Consider the following 16,731-nt stretch of genomic DNA (forward strand, 5'->3'; position numbering starts at 1 on the left):
TGGGTTTTTTTGCAAATCGAATTTAGATTTTTAAAATCGATTTTTTCAGTGAAGGATTTTTTCAATATTTTTATTAAAAAATTTGGATATTTATACTAAATAATCAGAACCATCTTGGATATTGAAATGACGTCAGACCTCTGGCAACTGCATATTTGTCAATCAAGTTCCAAAGCACTCCACGTTTTCTGAGTAATACAGAATATCACTGAGCCAGTAGACGTCATTTTGTACTTAAAAATGGTTTCAGACATTGGTCTCTATCATGCGCTCGCTCTGAAAACAGGCATACTGATTGGGTTTTGGAGAATTCCGTTAGACCGGAAGTCGCCATCGTGTTATTTGCATAATCCGTGCCAAGTAGTTGTTCAAAAATCGTTCAAGTCTTACGCTTTCGAAAGGACTTGAAATTTTTTTAAAAGAACTCTGAAATTATCCCTGTACAATCATCTAAGTCTTTTACATTGAATGTAACGCAGTGTTTTTGCACGCTTATCAGAATTACCGCGGTTTTTTTGCACGGTTTTCGGAATTAACACGTTTATTTACACGGATTGAAAAAATGCACTGATTCCCTGTTTAACTTCTGCTAGTCCAGATCGATAACGCAGTAGCAGCCAGGGGTGGTCGCACAACCACAAGCTCAAGCAACGCGTTTTTTGCACGAATTTCGTAATTACCGCACGGTTTTTTTTCACACGATACGTATCCCCCTGTAAACAAACCTTAGTATACGTGATGCGTTTTTATCACTAAGTCGTCTGATAACATGCTTCTGCAGATATTTCTAAAGCACGGGCGGACCCAACTGGGTTTGTACTTACTTAACGGCGGGGGTTAGTTGGAGATTTTGGTGGGTTAGGAGATGGAGTTATGTTAGAGCAGTGACCAAGAGAACGTACCGAATGGTTTTTATATTCATCGCAGGTTTGCAAGCATTAAAGGGCGAACACGAAATTATTGCGACACCGAAAATGTCATGTCAATTTTCTCCTAATGTTTAAAATCAAACCAAATTTTTAGGGTAGTTTTATACATGTACTTATTATGCGAGTTTCGGCAAAGCAGTCAATAAAACAGTATAGCAAATCGTTTTTGCTATATACCCACAGTCGTTAAACATTCACCTTTATACATATATTTACTTCAAAAATCAAAAGAAAAGTTAATCGTTGGAGCCTTGAGTGTAAAATTGAACGCATTTTCGCTTGATGCCCTCCATCAAAGTCTTTACAGTGTCATCCGGTACCAGCTTCTCAGTTTTTTTTTCATTTTCCTAACATGTCCTTCTAGTCTTTGACTGTCTTCTTGCTCTTCCGAAGTTCCCGCTTCATCATTGCCCAGTACTGCTCCACCGGGCGCAGCTCCGGACAGTTTGGCGGATTCATGTCCTTTGGAATAAAATGGACAGAATTGGCCTCATACCACTCCAGGACACTTTTAGAATAGTGGCATGATGCCAAATCTGGCCAAAATAGCGGAGCTTCGTCGTGCTGCTGCAAGAACGGCAAAAGGCGCTTCTCGAGGCACTCAGATTTGTAGATCTCGCCATTTACTGTGCCTTTTGTCACGAAAGACTCACTCCTCAGTCCGCAAGAGCAGATGGCCTGCCAAATGAGATATTTGGAGGCAAACTTCGACATTTTCTTTTTCTTAAATTTGTCGTCCACATAGAACTTGCTCTTGCCGGTGAAAAACTCCAACCCCGGAATTTGCTTAAAATCGGCTTTTATATACGTTTCGTCGTCCATCACACAGCAGCCATATTTTTTCAGCATCTGCTCGTAGAGTTTCCGTGCCCGAGTTTTATCCGTCGATTGTTGCCGCTCATCGCGGTTTGGGAAGTTCTGTACCTTGTATGTATGTAGTCCAGCTCTCTTCTTTGCATTCTGGACGTAGCTCTGCGACATGCCGATCTTTTTAGCCAAATCACGGCTTGAGACGTTGGGATTTGCTTTAATCATCCTCTTCACCTTTCCCTCCGTCTTTTTGTTCTCCGGTCCCGGTTTTCTTCCAGCTCCTTTGCCGTGGTCCAACATCAAACGCTCCTGGAACCGCTTCAACACTCTGGAGACGGTTGAATGGTGAATGTTCAACATTTTTCCCAACTGCCGGTGCGACAGGTCAGGAAATTCCAGGTGTTGGAAAGAATTTGTTCTCTCGACTCGCGTTGGTTCACCTCCATTTTCGTTGAATCGAAAAACACGACTTCGAGTTTGACAGTATGTAAACAATACACATCAATGAGAAAGTGTGCAAAATTTGGTTGATTTTTACCCAATGGTAAAAAAGTTATGCCCTGTTGAATGTGTCGCAATAATTTCGTGTTCGCCCTGTAGTATTTTATACCGATCAAATTCGTTAATGCATATTTAGCAGCGTGGGATTTTATATAGTAGTTTCAAAGTAGAATAGGAACCGAAAAAATACATCCCCAGCAGAGCGTTAGTTTTGAATTTTGAAACTGGTAGAAGCTTCCGTGCTGTTTGTTGATTCATTTGAAACACATTTAGAACTGTGTTGTGATTAAAAGGTATTCAGCAAACTACACTCAGATTCGATCGACTGGGGAAAATAACTGCTTAACTTAAGTAATGCCCAAAAAACACGCTCAGGAATGGTTCAGTTTTTTGTAGTCAATAATAGTGCCATTAAAATAGATACAGTCACTGCAATTATCATCCTGGAAAAAATGTTGATTGTTTTAAAGTGCTTGTATATTCTAGAACACTGTGGTGGTCTTTTCTCCAATATGATAAATAACGATTGAGAAAAATCGTCCCAAACGACTTATTTGGTGTTTCCAATGACAATTTACGGCACAAGTTAGAAGGGAAAAACTTAAGTGTATTCTACTTCATTACGGTTATGTCTCTGATATTACCCACCCATCTTTTAATTAATTTTAAATAAAATACTTAATTTTTTCTGCTTTTTTTAACCGTAAGTGCGTTAATAAGCAAAAAAATCGATTTTTTTGAAGCGGATTGATGAGGAACCCCTTAAGGAAATTTGCGATAGCTCTTCAGCTGTATCCTAGATGGTAGCCCCATCACTAGACTAGGTATCACAAACCTGTTAAGGAGACATGCCAATTCATCAACTAACAGCCCCGAAAAACAAAAATAAAGATACAGGAGAACGATGGTGATGGTTTGAGTTTATCAGATGGTTCGGATATATTAGATTATTAATAAAAACGTAGCTTTGCGGATTTGAATCCAACGAAGAAACGGTCGATGGACACTAAAACGAAACAAAAAAAATAAACAATATTTGTTGGAAGACGGAAATAAAACCCACCGGTCATTATTGACCAAAGAGAACCAACCTGCATTGCTTATTCATAACACCCACTCAATTAGAGAAAACTAATCTATAAATCAATAAACAACTGAATCAAGCCACAGTCGGCAACTAGCACAATTTGAAGGTAGGTACGATACAACAAAAATAAAAATACAAAAATGTAGTACCAGAGCAACTGCTAAACAAACTACACACATACACAAAACGACGGAAAGTGAAGAATGGAAGTGGAAACTATAGAAGCGCTACTACAGAACTGTATTCGAATTTGGGCAAGGAGGTTATCCACAAAGGATCAACTCGATAGACAACGTTTATCTAAAGGTCATACAATAGATACCCATCACGTGTAACTAGTGTGGAAAATTGAGATTATCTCTGGTATGTGTTTGTATTGTTGTTTTTTTCGATTAAGTACCCATAAAATCTGACGAGAATATGTCTTTCAGTTTGCCCTTCTTCCTAGTTTCCGGTGTTTGTTGCTGCTGTTGTTGTTTGTGTGCTGTGTGTGGTGTCGTGATGATGGATTGTAGTGATAGTAGTAGTAGTAGTAATAGTAGAAACAGTTGAAGCAAGCAAACGTGTGTTTGTGTGATGACAAGTTACCGAACAGACAGAGTTCCATTCCGACAAGTTTTCGGACGCATGCACGTATACATACACGGTATTGTTTATCGGAGTGCAGAGTATTGGTATTTTGTCATGGTTTTTAGTTTCAGATCGAGAAGGCACGGTTAGTTTCATCGGTAAGATTCGATCGAGAAAAACACAATCCAGGAAGGCACAAAGCAGCAGAAAAAAGAGAAAAAAGAAAACGAAAATAAAACATTAATAAATCGTTCGTTGATATTTGTTCAATTGGGTATGTGTGCCGAGCGATCCGCACTGACTCTCGGTGGTTGGGAAGTAATATACGTTATCACAATGTGCGATGATGACTGATTGTTATATAGGTAGTGTCACGTGATGTTCAACTACAACCGAGCACGATATTCTCCGTTGTAGGAGATTTATTGACGGAGCTGGCAAGTTGCCACCTGATTTTCATACGTGACGTACGTTGTTTAAAACTAAAATACGGTTTGGATAGCGCTATTAATGGACGATGGCATTGGACCGACGGAATTTTTTTTTACATATTTTGCTTCAGAACGAAAACGGTTTACCTTATGACGCAATCAACTGTTCAATGCATCTTTCTAGGATGCGCAACGAAAGATGTGCTCACTTATAAGATTAATGGCACAATGAGAGATGCACTGTTAGTCTCCATTTGGCGTGACGTTTGCGACGTAATCGATAGGTAGATATGAACCGAGTATATAAGAGAAATATTTCCGAACGGATTAACGTAATACTAGGTACATAAACAAAATTTTGTACCCAAATCTTTAAAAACTCGATCCCAATATTCATAGGTTTTTTTCCAACCTGCTAGGAAAACCTACACCCGTTATAACTTCATACAATCTAATAAAAAACTTCCGTCAAACAACAGAAAGCTGGCATCGTTTTTGTTCCCATCATAATATGCACCCTCGACGAAGCCTTGTGTGAGGCATTTGTCTCGTTCGAACACAATTAAGTTATCAAGAAACCATGTGCCTCGATAGGCAGAAATCACGGAAATGCACCCCACCTCTAACGGCACCTCCACCTCAGTGCGCATCCCCCAGCCTGCTCAAACTTTGAATTAAATTTTCAATTATTCATGGGGAATACATTGAAACTTAGTCCCTGTGCTACTCCAGGACGACGACGACGGCCAGCCAAGTGTTTCGCACTATCGCAGTCCCCCGAACCCTTTTGGGGATGTTGGAAAGAGCAAACCGGACAAACCGGTACACGGCAAAAACACGAATTTTCCTACTTGTCCCGCTGACAAATGTGAGCATGTGTGCGAAAAAGTGGTTGGAAAAACGCCGAAAAGGTCAAACCGGTTGGAGTGGAAATTCGATTTACGCTCAAACGGTGACATCCAAAGGACGACGACCAACCACCACGATACAGCTTCAGCAGTACCATCCCCAGAGCAAACGGGAATCAGTGCCCCAGTGTTGACAGTGCAAATACACTCCCCTTACTGGATGGTTTGGTGCGAGAACCTTTACCCATCCAGGATGCTGAAAAAAGCTGGAGAAAATTGCTTTTGTGCGCGCGCGAAGCAAAAGGAACTTTAATTTAAATGTTTCCTTCCTGCTGCTGTTCTTCGGAGCTGCCGTCTTGGTGACGGTGCCGCCGTTGCCAAGATTGATTGTGACATCGCCCAATGAATCGAGAGGAAAGTTTTTACTCTCGCAAGTGCGAGGGAAAACTTTTGTTTTGCTTGATCGGTTCGAACACTACTTTATACGAGATATATTATGTTGGGTTCGTTGGAAAATTATCAAACTCATAAATTTGTGTCCTTGCTTCAGGATCGATGGAGTTGGCGATGTTTTAAACAATTTTAGACCTTGGTATTCGTAAAAAAAACTGATTTTTCAACATAATAAAACCATTACCAGACTCAAATAAAGGGTGTCCCATATCAAAATGCATCATGCTGGGTATTTTCTCTTGAAAATTTAGGTAGAATAAGTTTAGAGTGTATTGTTTACACTGTATTTTTATCGTTGTCAGATTTTCGAAAATTGGAAAAAATGGCGTCACCCGAAAAGTAACGCCGCGAATTGATTTTGCGTAAGCACCTAGAAAATCCTCAACTCTCTCAACGAGACATCGGAAAACAATCGGAAACCGTGCAGTCAACGGTGAATCGTGTGATTAAACGTCACTACCAAACTCTGAGCGTCGAATGAAGGCAAAAAAACAGTCAGGATGGATATTCTATTAGTGATCAGGATCACAAGCGTGTAGTGAAAGCGTTTAAGCGGAATCCCAATGCTTCGGTCAGGGATGACATACAAACGCTTGAGCCCTTCTCGATCGACCACGCACACCTACGCCCGCGCCACAGTGGCACAACTTAGAACAAAAGGTGGACTAAAGACCAAACTTTGCCGTATCGGTTCAAATATGACGATTTTCTGCAATTTTGGTACGCTGAATTCGTTTTTGATATTAAAACACTTCAAAAATAAGCGTTATTCATTAGGGTGTCTCAAAAATATTTTTTTTCGAAATCGCTCTTAAAATTTGTGTATATTAATTTTCGTGTGCTAAATCGTTTTTGATATTAACACATGTAAATCATACGTTAGGGTGGCTCAATATGTTTGTGAAGGTTCAAATTTTTTTTAAAAAAAGTTTTTGTGCGCTGAATTTCCATTTTGATTATAAAAATAGATATTAACTTTACTACTTCTTAGAGTGACTCAAAAGTATTTTGGCTTTTATAATGATTTTTTTTTCAATAGTAATTTTGGAATTCATTTTGCATATTGAAACGAATTAATTGCCATCTCATTATGTGGCTTCAGAAATGGCTATATTGTTTTAACGGATCAAATAAGATGTGTTCGGCTAATTTTGGAACATTTAATTCATTAGTGGGTTACTTGATATGAAAGCTACATTTTCTATCACCTTCAAAACAAACATTTTGAGCGTCTTAGTAGATTGTATGATTTTTTTCGTAGGTGTGTTTTAAGTTACTTAGATTGCTTATTTCATATATTAAATGAAAATAAATCCAAAACCATGAAGAATGAGTTTAGAGTGTATTGTTTACACTCTAGTTTTATCGCTGTCACTTTTTTGAAAATTGGAAAACATGGCGTCAAAGCAACGTCGCGAATTGATTTTGCGCAAGTACCTAGAAAATCAACTCTCTCATCAAGATATCGGAAAACAACTCGAAATCATGCAGTCGTGTGATTAAACGTCACTACCAAACTCTGAGCATCGAACGGAAGTAGAAATCCGCTCAAAATGGATATTCTATTAGTGATCAGGATCACAAGTGTGCAGTGAAAGCGATTAAGCGGAATCCCAATGCTTCGGTCAGGGATGACATACAAACGCTTGAGCCCTTCTCGATCGACCACGCACACCTACGCCCGCGCCACAGTGGCACGACTTAGAACAAAAGGTGGACTAAAGACCAAACTTTGCCGTATCGGTTCAAATATGACGATTTTCTGCAATTTTGGTACGCTGAATTCGTTTTTGATATTAAAACACTTCAAAAATAAGCGTTTACTATTCATTAGGGTGTCTCAAAAATATTTTTTTTTTCGAAATCGCTCTTAAAATTTGTGTATATTAATTTTCGTGTGCTAAATCGTTTTTGATATTAACACATGTAATTTTTTTTTCACCATACGTTAGGGTGGCTCAAAAAATATGTTTGTGAAGGTTCAATTTTTTTTAATGAAGTTTTTATGCACTGACTTTCCATTTTGATTATAAAAATAGATATTAACTTTACTACATCTTAGAGTGACTCAAAAATAAGTATTTTGCCTTTTATAATGATTTTTTTTTCAATAGTAATTTTAGAATTTATTTTCCATATTGAAACGAATTAATTGCCATCTCATTATGTGGCTTCGGAAATAGCTTTTTGTTTTTACGGATCAAATAAGACGTGATCGACTAATTTTGGAACATTTGATTCTTTAGTGGGTTACTTGATATGAAAGCGAAAGCTACATTTTCTATCATTTTCAAAACAAATATTTTGAGCGTCTTAGTGGAAAGTTTAATTACATTCACTAATCAATAGTATGATTTTTTTTCGTAGGTGTTTTAAGTTACTTAGATTGCTTATTTCATATCTTAAATGAAAATAAATCCAAAACCATTTTTTCGTGTATATGGTTCATTTAAAAATGGTGTGATTTTATTTCGATAATATCGCATACCCTAAACCCTTAAGCTATATCAGTGCTATGCAAATTCGGATCAAAATAGGCTCAGCAAATGACTAGAATTCAACTGTGTTCACTCTATTTGACAGTCATTGCGCAAGTTAGCAAGAAATAGTTCCAGAAACATTTTATAACCAATTTCAGATGATTGAAAATATTTACCCATTTCCAAACATTTTTAAAACCTCTACTATCTAAAAAAACATACTTCCCACTCGGCTCCTTACTATTGACCACTAGTAAAAATCTTGTAGATCATGCTCTCGATGCTATTTGAGAGTTGTATTCGTGTCATTATTCTAGCTATAAAGTGATTATTCAAATTCAATATAAGTAATAACCATGCGTCTCCATTCACAGTTTTTTTTTAATTTTGACTGCTCATCGCAAGTTTTCGGAAAACTAGAATATAATCATTTTAAAGAGAAAATTAAAAGCTTTCGAATGAGTATAGTGTGATCGCGGGCATTCACGGGCGTCGTTGCTGATATCGCATTAGAAGTTCGAATTCAATAAAAATTCATGACAAACAGTTTTCTAAACACTAACTAAACCAGCTAGTGTCTTATTTTTGGAGATTTTACGATGTAATTTTACCATACGAATAATTTCGGTGAAGTAATGCAATGCATAAAATCAACCATTTCTTTGAAAAACGAAAATAACCGGTTGTGGTTCCTATGGTCAATTATACAAAAAAATACTTGAACTATGCCTTTAAAAAGCTGCCAAAAATTCATTCTACGTTCAAATCACTTAAAATCTCGCAAAAATGTCTCTGATGGCTCAGCTGAAAGGAGAAAAATTACTAGCGAGAATATCGCATAACATGCATATATGGACTTAAGTCCGGGCTCGGGCCACTGTGCCGCGATTTTTCAAACATGAAAATACCCCAATGATCAAGTGAACGTTTTGGCACTTATAAAAACGCTCTCAAGCGTAAATCTCGTAAATCGCGGAATCCCAATTCTTCGGTTAGGTATGTGGCCAAAAATTTGACTCTGTCCAAGTCTTCCGTTCAGAGAGCCGGGGACCGGAAGGAACTTCATACGTACACAGTGCAGAAGGCACTAAATCGTGATGAACGGCAAAATACGGTGGCTAAATCTGTACATCCAGATGCTGCCGAAGCCTCATTGTCTTATCATGGATGATGAGACTTACGTCAAGGCGGACTTCCGGCAGCTCTTGAGGCTACTGTTCTTTACCGCTCATCACAAGTTTGATAGTCCGGAGGAAGTAGAAACTTTCAAAGTTTGCCAATACAATACATACATGATTTGGCAAGCGATTTGCTTATGTGGCAAACGGAGTGCGCCATTCGTGACTACCGGGACCGTAAACGGGGAGATCTACCTCAAAGAGTGTCTACAGAAGCATCTGCTTCCTCTGCTGAAGCAACAGTAGGGCCCTACGATTCCCTGGCCGGATCTAGCTACGTGCCAGTATTCGAATGTTGTCCTAGAGTAGTACGAAACCAACAGGGTCACTTTCGTACCCAAAGACATGCACCCAGAACTAAGGCCCATCGAAAAATACTGGGCAGTTATGAAGCAGGGACTACGGAAGCATCCCAAAGAGGTCAAATCGGAGGAAGACATGAAGAAAAAGTGGGTTGCCGTACAGAAGAAGAAGCTGCAGCCAGATGTTGTTCAGAACGCAATGAGTGGAGTTAAGCGTAAGGTGCGAGCGTACAATTATGGTATTGAAGTTGAATGAAATAAATATACCAAAAGCGTACCAATGGGTTAAATTTTATTGTTTGAAAGTTTGCAAACGATCGGTCCACTAGGTGATTTTCTATAGCGTCTTTTCCGTGACGTAATTTGATGTGGGACACCATTTATGTCCCCATCAGCGTTAGTAACTTCAGACCAGGGGGTCTAGGTTCAATACCAGCCGAGATCGTTGAGATTTTTTAGAGAAAAAAATATATGGTCACGTCTTCCTTCGGAAGGCATGTAAAGATTGCGCCACCTCTCTGACGTCGGTGATTGGCACTCAGTGGCGAACAGTGGCCGACGGAAATTGGTAGTAGACGAGCCTCCATATACACTAGAGTGACAGGAAAAAAATGACCCCTATCGGCCCACCCCTGAGTCGATTCCTAGTCCCACCAGGAGTACTAGCACCAAATTTGAAGCAAATCGGACAAGTCTAACTACCGGACCAACGTGCCTGAAGTTTGTATGGGATTTTTCAACAATTTACACGGAGAAAACCCACCAGGTCGCATTTTCGCCGCTAGGTGGCACTGTATGCATCGTATTATCACTGTAAGTGAAAATAAGAAAGATAATTTAATTGTCTACAACTTTGTCGAAGACCGCTAGTAAATCTGGCTTTGTTAAAAGAAGTTATTAAACTTTTAACGAAGTGATGTCTGAGTCAGTTTTGCATGGGGCCTAGCAGTGCATGGTTGTGTATCAGTACTCGATTCACACGAACTAAACATTTTTTGTGAAATAATCGTTAGGTTTAGCTCAATGGTATGTTCAGAAGAATTATAGTGAATAATACGAGTCATGCTTTGATTAGAAAATTTTAGTTCCACATGTTACCGCATAGAGGGCGCCATTACTAACTTTTCAACGAAGAGAGAGAGATGGTGTCTTCTACAAAGTTGTAGAACAGGCATTTTTGAGTATTTCTTCCGAACATCTTGATACTCTATCTCTCTTATATGAAAAGTTAGTGGGGGCGCCCTCTATGCGGTCACAGGTGGAACTAAAATTTTCTAACCAAAGCATAACTCGTATTATTTACTATAGTTCTTCTGAATATACCATTGAGCTAAACCTAACGATTATTTCAAGAAAATGTTTAGTTCGTGTGAATCGAGTACTGATACACAACCATGCACTGCTAGGCCCCATGCAAAACTGACTCAGACATCACTTCGTTAAAAGTTTAATACAGTCGGGTCTCCTACTACGCGATTAACTGGGGGCGTGAAAAAGGAATCCGCGTTGTAGGATACCCATAGCTTATGGGATTTCGACTAATTGGGGCTGTGGCCGATTATTTCGTCCGTGTCAACATGTAGCGCCATACTTTCTTTGGCAAAGTTGTTGTACTCACTTGGGCCTACAACTTAGCGTAATTGGGTATCCAATTAGTTGAGAACTATGCCGCCAGGGGTGTTAGGAAGAGAGAGTAAATAAATCTAAACTCTCGTCGTAATTTCGACTATCATCAAATGGATTCAATGTAAAATATATCAAGACCCTGAGTATTTTGAAAGGTGGTGTCTTCGGGGAATTTATAAAAGAAGTCCAGAGCTTTTGGATGGTAGAAAGTATAACTCGCAATTACCCCACCAGGCGGCGCTAGTGCCAATGCAAATATTCAACACATGTTAAAATAATTCTATATCTCAACAACGTGATTAGATAGACTAGTACTGCCTTCAGCAAAGTTGCTCGAGACATCGAGGACTACCCAACGGTGATAGATTAGTTTGGAATATTCTCACTATGCGGCGCTAGTGAGCGTAGAAGCTTTCAACATATGGTAGATTATGATGTATCTCAAAAGTCTAATAACTTGGAAAAATGGTGTTTTCGGCGAAGTTCTCGAGGAGGTCAAAGGCTACTGGATTATGGATAGATTAAACTGGAATGGACCCACCAGGCGGCGCTAGTGAGCATTTTCTTTCAAAGCATGTATCTCGAGATCATGATCATTTGGAAGGGTGGTGTCTTTGGCAATATTTATAAGCAGGTCGAGCTCTGTCCTACGGCGAACAAATTAGTTCAGAACTCGTCCACTAGATGGCGCTAAAGAGAATGAAATTTTCTCAACATTATAGATATATTTCTAAAGTCTGATAATTTTGGAAAACGCTGTTTTGGTAAAGTTCTCCAGGGAGACAAGTGCAGTTTGACACTGTATACGAAAATTTCGATTTTACCCACTAGGTGACACTAGTGAGCATGAATTTTTCCTTTAAATTTCTGCATCTCAATATTAAGGCAGTTTAGAAGAGTGGTGTTTTCAACAAAGTTTCTCGAGAGGTCGAGGACTACCCAACGGTAACAGGTTAGTTTAGAATACTCTCACTATGAGGCGCTAGTGAGCGTAGATGCTTTCAGCATGGAGTAGATAATGATATATCTCAAAAGTCTAATAACTTAGAAAGATGGTGTTTTCGGCAAAGTTCTTGAGGAGGTCAAAAGCTACTCGATTATAAATAGATTAAAGTTGAATGGACCCGCCAGTTGGCGCTAGTGAGCATTATTTTTCATATCCTGTATCTCGAGATCATGATCATTTGGAAGGGTGGTAATATTCATAGACAGGTCGAGCTCTGTCCTAAGGCGAACACATTAGTTCTGAACTTGCCCACTAGGCGTCGCTTATGAAAATGAAACTTTCTCAACATTATATATTTCCAATGTCTGATAATTTAGGAAAACGCTGTTTTGGTAAAGTTCTCCAGGGGGACAAGTGCTGTTTGACAATGTATAGAAAAATATCGATTTTTCCCGCTAGGTGACACTAGTGAGTACGCATTTTTCCTTTCAATTTCTGCATCTCAACATAAAGGCAGTTTAGAAGGGTGGTTTAGAATACTCTCACTATGCTGCGCTAGTGAGCGTTCATGCTCTCAGCATGTGGTAGATTGTGATATATCTCAAATGCCTAATGATTGCGCGTTTGGCAAAGTTCTTGAAGAGCTCAAGGACTACTCGATCATGGATAGATTAACTTGTAATGGACCCGCAAGGTTACGATAGTGAGCAAGTATATATTATATTCTGTATTTCGAGATCATGATAATTTGCAACGGTGATGTCTTTGGTAATATTCATCGGCAGGTCGAGTTCTCCCATACGGTGAACAGATTAGTTTAGAACTCACCTATTAGGCGGCGCTAACGAGGATGAAATTTTCAGAATATTATAGATCTTTTTTTAAAGTCTGGTAATTGCTAGGTTACGCGAGTAAGCACGTGTTCTTGGTGACACTAGTAAGCACGCTTTTTTTTCATTTTCACCATTTCAACATTACGGAAGTTTAGAAAGGTGGTGTCTTCAACAAAATTGCTTGATAGGTCAAGGACTACCCAATGGTGACCGATTAGTTTGGTATACTCTCACTATTCGGTGTTAGTGGGCGTGGAAGCTTTCAGTATATGGTAGATTATGAATTATCTCAGAAGTAAGCAAGCAAGCTGCCCTGGTCAAACAGCACTCTTAGACTTTTGAGATATATCATTATCTACTCCATACTGAAAGCATCTACGCTCACTAGCGCCTCATAGTGAGAGTATTCTAAACTAATCTGTTACCGTTGGGTAGTCCTCGACCTCTCGAGAAACTTTGTTGAAAACACCACTCTTCTAAACTGCCTTAATATTGAGATGCAGAAATTTAAAGGAAAAATTCATGCTCACTAGTGTCACCTAGTGGGTAAAATCGAAATTTTCCTATACAGTGTCAAACTGCACTTGTCTCCCTGGAGAACTTTACCAAAACAGCGTTTTCCAAAATTATCAGACTTTAGAAATATATCTATAATGTTGAGAAAATTTCATTCTCTTTAGCGCCATCTAGTGGACGAGTTCTGAACTAATTTGTTCGCCGTAGGACAGAGCTCGACCTGCTTATAAATATTGCCAAAGACACCACCCTTCCAAATGATCATGATCTCGAGATACATGCTTTGAAAGAAAATGCTCACTAGCGCCGCCTGGTGGGTCCATTCCAGTTTAATCTATCCATAATCCAGTAGCCTTTGACCTCCTCGAGAACTTCGCCGAAAACACCATTTTTCCAAGTTATTAGACTTTTGAGATACATCATAATCTACCATATGTTGAAAGCTTCTACGCTCACTAGCGCCGCATAGTGAGAATATTCCAAACTAATCTATCACCGTTGGGTAGTCCTCGATGTCTCGAGCAACTTTGCTGAAGGCAGTACTAGTCTATCTAATCACGTTGTTGAGATATAGAATTATTTTAACATGTGTTGAATATTTGCATTGGCACTAGCGCCGCCTGGTGGGGTAATTGCGAGTTATACTTTCTACCATCCAAAAGCTCTGGACTTCTTTTATAAATTCCCCGAAGACACCACCTTTCAAAATACTCAGGGTCTTGATATATTTGACATTGAATCCATTTGATGATAGTCGAAATTACGACGAGAGTTTAGATTTATTTACTCTCTCTTCCTAACACCCCTGGCGGCATAGTTCTCAACTAATTGGATACCCAATTACACTAAGTTGTAGGTCCAAGTGAGTACAACAACTTTGCCAAAGAAAGTATGGCGCTACATGTTGACACGGACGAAATGATCGGCCACAGCCCCAATTAGTCGAAATCCCATAAGCTATGGGTATCCTACAACGCGGGTACCGCGTAGTAGGAATCCGCGCAATGGGAAGCCGCGTTGTAGGAATCCGCGTTGTAGGAGACCCGAATGTAACTTCTTTTAACAAAGCCGGATTTACTAGCGGTCTTCGACAAAATTGTAGACAATTAAATTATCTTTCTTATTTTCACTTATAGTGATAATACGATGCATACAGTGCCACCTAGTGACGAAAATACGAACTAGTGAGTTTTACCTATGTAAATTGTTGAAAAATCCCATACAAACTTCAGGCACGTTGGTCCGGTAGTTAGACTTGTCCGATTTGCTTCAAATTTGGTGCAAGTACTCCTGGTGGGACTAGGAATCGACTCAGGGGTGGGCCGATTGAGTTTTCAAAAATTCATCATTTTTCTGGGCAGTCTAATATACACGGTACAATGAATCATGTATAGAGAGTCTGACCACACCCATAACTTAACACAGGACTCTTCGTTCAAATTCTCTGTTTCCCTAAGGCGAAGCAATCATTACACTTGCCGTTCGTGAGTGTGCCTTCGTTTCAAATTTACGGCTCTGTTACAACATATCCCTTACAAAATGCATGTCTTGTTAACAAACACTTTTGAGTGTCCAGTGTGGATTACAGAATCGGAGACAAGTAACAACAACTCTACTGTCGCGACTTATGTTTACTTATACTGCGTCATTTTACAATTGAGACTCGGCTTTGACTTCCATTGTCACCGGATGGATTTTTGAAGACGATGATATTTTCTTTCTCGTTTTGAGACATGAGGGAAAAATTTCAACTCATGAGCCCTACAGTCAACAATACTGACTGAATCTCAAAGGCACCCATTACAATGTCGAATAAAATTTAAGAAAACTTCATCATAAGTACTAGAATGGCCAACTCGATTAAACAGAGCTCTAAATGTACTTGAAAACGCTGCCCGCTTTACTACGATTTTCGTGTACAGTGGGTAAACATCTATAGGAAAATCAGAGTGAGTTATGAAAACACAATTGCATACCTATACTACAAATGGTATGCCAAACAAGATATTGTTACAAACATTGACGCACCAACATTCTTAGGCCTTCGATATTTCTCCATAAAGAGAACAATTTGGAGAAGGTGGGCAGTTGGTAAAACGATTACATTGCACGCGACTCACCTGGATTCGATTCCTAACTCCGCACAAATGGTTGGAAATTTTTCTAAAGATATTTTTCGAAGCCGAAAAGAGAGCCTAAAGTCAACACCTTGTTTAAACCTCTATAATCAATATAATAAAAAAGAAAACAATTGGGTAAAATCCAACGAAATTGTATTGACTTTCGACTGGATTATTTTTATCTAGAATTTTCAACGGCTTTTGCAGTACTTTATAGATTAATTGATTTTGTTTTTGAATCACAACGTTTCGACGCGTTGTTTGTGCCTTCTCCAGGAATTTTTTCTCCCCTGAAGAAGGTGCAAATAATGAGTCGAAACGTTGCAATTTAAAAACAAACAAAGTCGTATTATTCCACTAAGGACTGCAAAAGCCGGTGAAAATTCTAGGTAAAACCCAACAGTACTTCCAAAGGAGCTAATTTGGCAAGCACCCAGCTGTGCGCGTGAAAGGCACAACATCTATAAACTAGTAAGCCATGAATTACGTTTCGACTTTGGCTCTACAGAATTTGGCACTGTCTTAGCTCAAAATTGACGCCTACATCCTAAACGGAAGCACGACTTATTGCCCAAAGTAAACAACTGGTCAATCATGAAGTCCCGCAAGAACAACAGCTCGGAACCGCCGATAAGATTAGCGAAATCGAAACATGGTTCAGCTTAGCAAGACAATGCGATGTGCTATATGCTATACCCAAATATGGTTATAGCGTAGCTTTATATCTGCTTTTGTTAAGATAGGTACGATCTAGCCCCTCGATCTCTAGAATCGTTGCTTCATTAAAAAGTCAGCCTCTAAATAAGGCGTTGCATCAACAGAAATCATTAGATGTAAGAGAAAACCTAGATGTAAACAAAAGTGAAATTAATCTGCATTGATTGCTACATCTAACGTGTTTAGTGCTAATCTACAAATTGAATTCTTCAAGGTAATAATTATATTTAAGAAAGTGTTCTGTGAATTCCATCGAACAGTGTTAACACCAATTAATTCCAGCTTAGCAACAAGTGATTTGTCGTGTGGCCAATATCCCACAAGATCCTCGTGCGAGGCGATTAAGATAGGGCAAATAGATTGCTATTGGTGGTACACTGCGTA

The 16,731-nt window shown here is 39.1% G+C and overlaps 1 protein-coding gene across 9 annotated transcripts in view; it reads right to left on the bottom strand.

Moving 5' to 3' along the window:
- Nucleotides 1-16,731, bottom strand: part of LOC131685291 (serine/threonine-protein phosphatase PP1-beta catalytic subunit) — a 283,243-nt gene that overhangs the window by 162,421 nt on the left and 104,091 nt on the right. For 8 of the 9 annotated variants that reach the window (XM_058968909.1, XM_058968907.1, XM_058968906.1 and 5 more), the window contains exon 3: nucleotides 3,728-3,811. The exons of the other annotated variant lie outside the window; for it this stretch is intronic. In XM_058968909.1, the coding sequence (XP_058824892.1) occupies nucleotides 3,728-3,811 (84 nt within the window). The remainder of the gene's footprint in view (nucleotides 1-3,727; nucleotides 3,812-16,731) is intronic. 9 annotated transcript variants of the gene reach the window in all.

Source organism: Topomyia yanbarensis, chromosome 2 (assembly GCF_030247195.1).
Source record: "Topomyia yanbarensis strain Yona2022 chromosome 2, ASM3024719v1, whole genome shotgun sequence".
NCBI classification, from domain to species: Eukaryota; Metazoa; Arthropoda; class Insecta; order Diptera; family Culicidae; genus Topomyia; species Topomyia yanbarensis.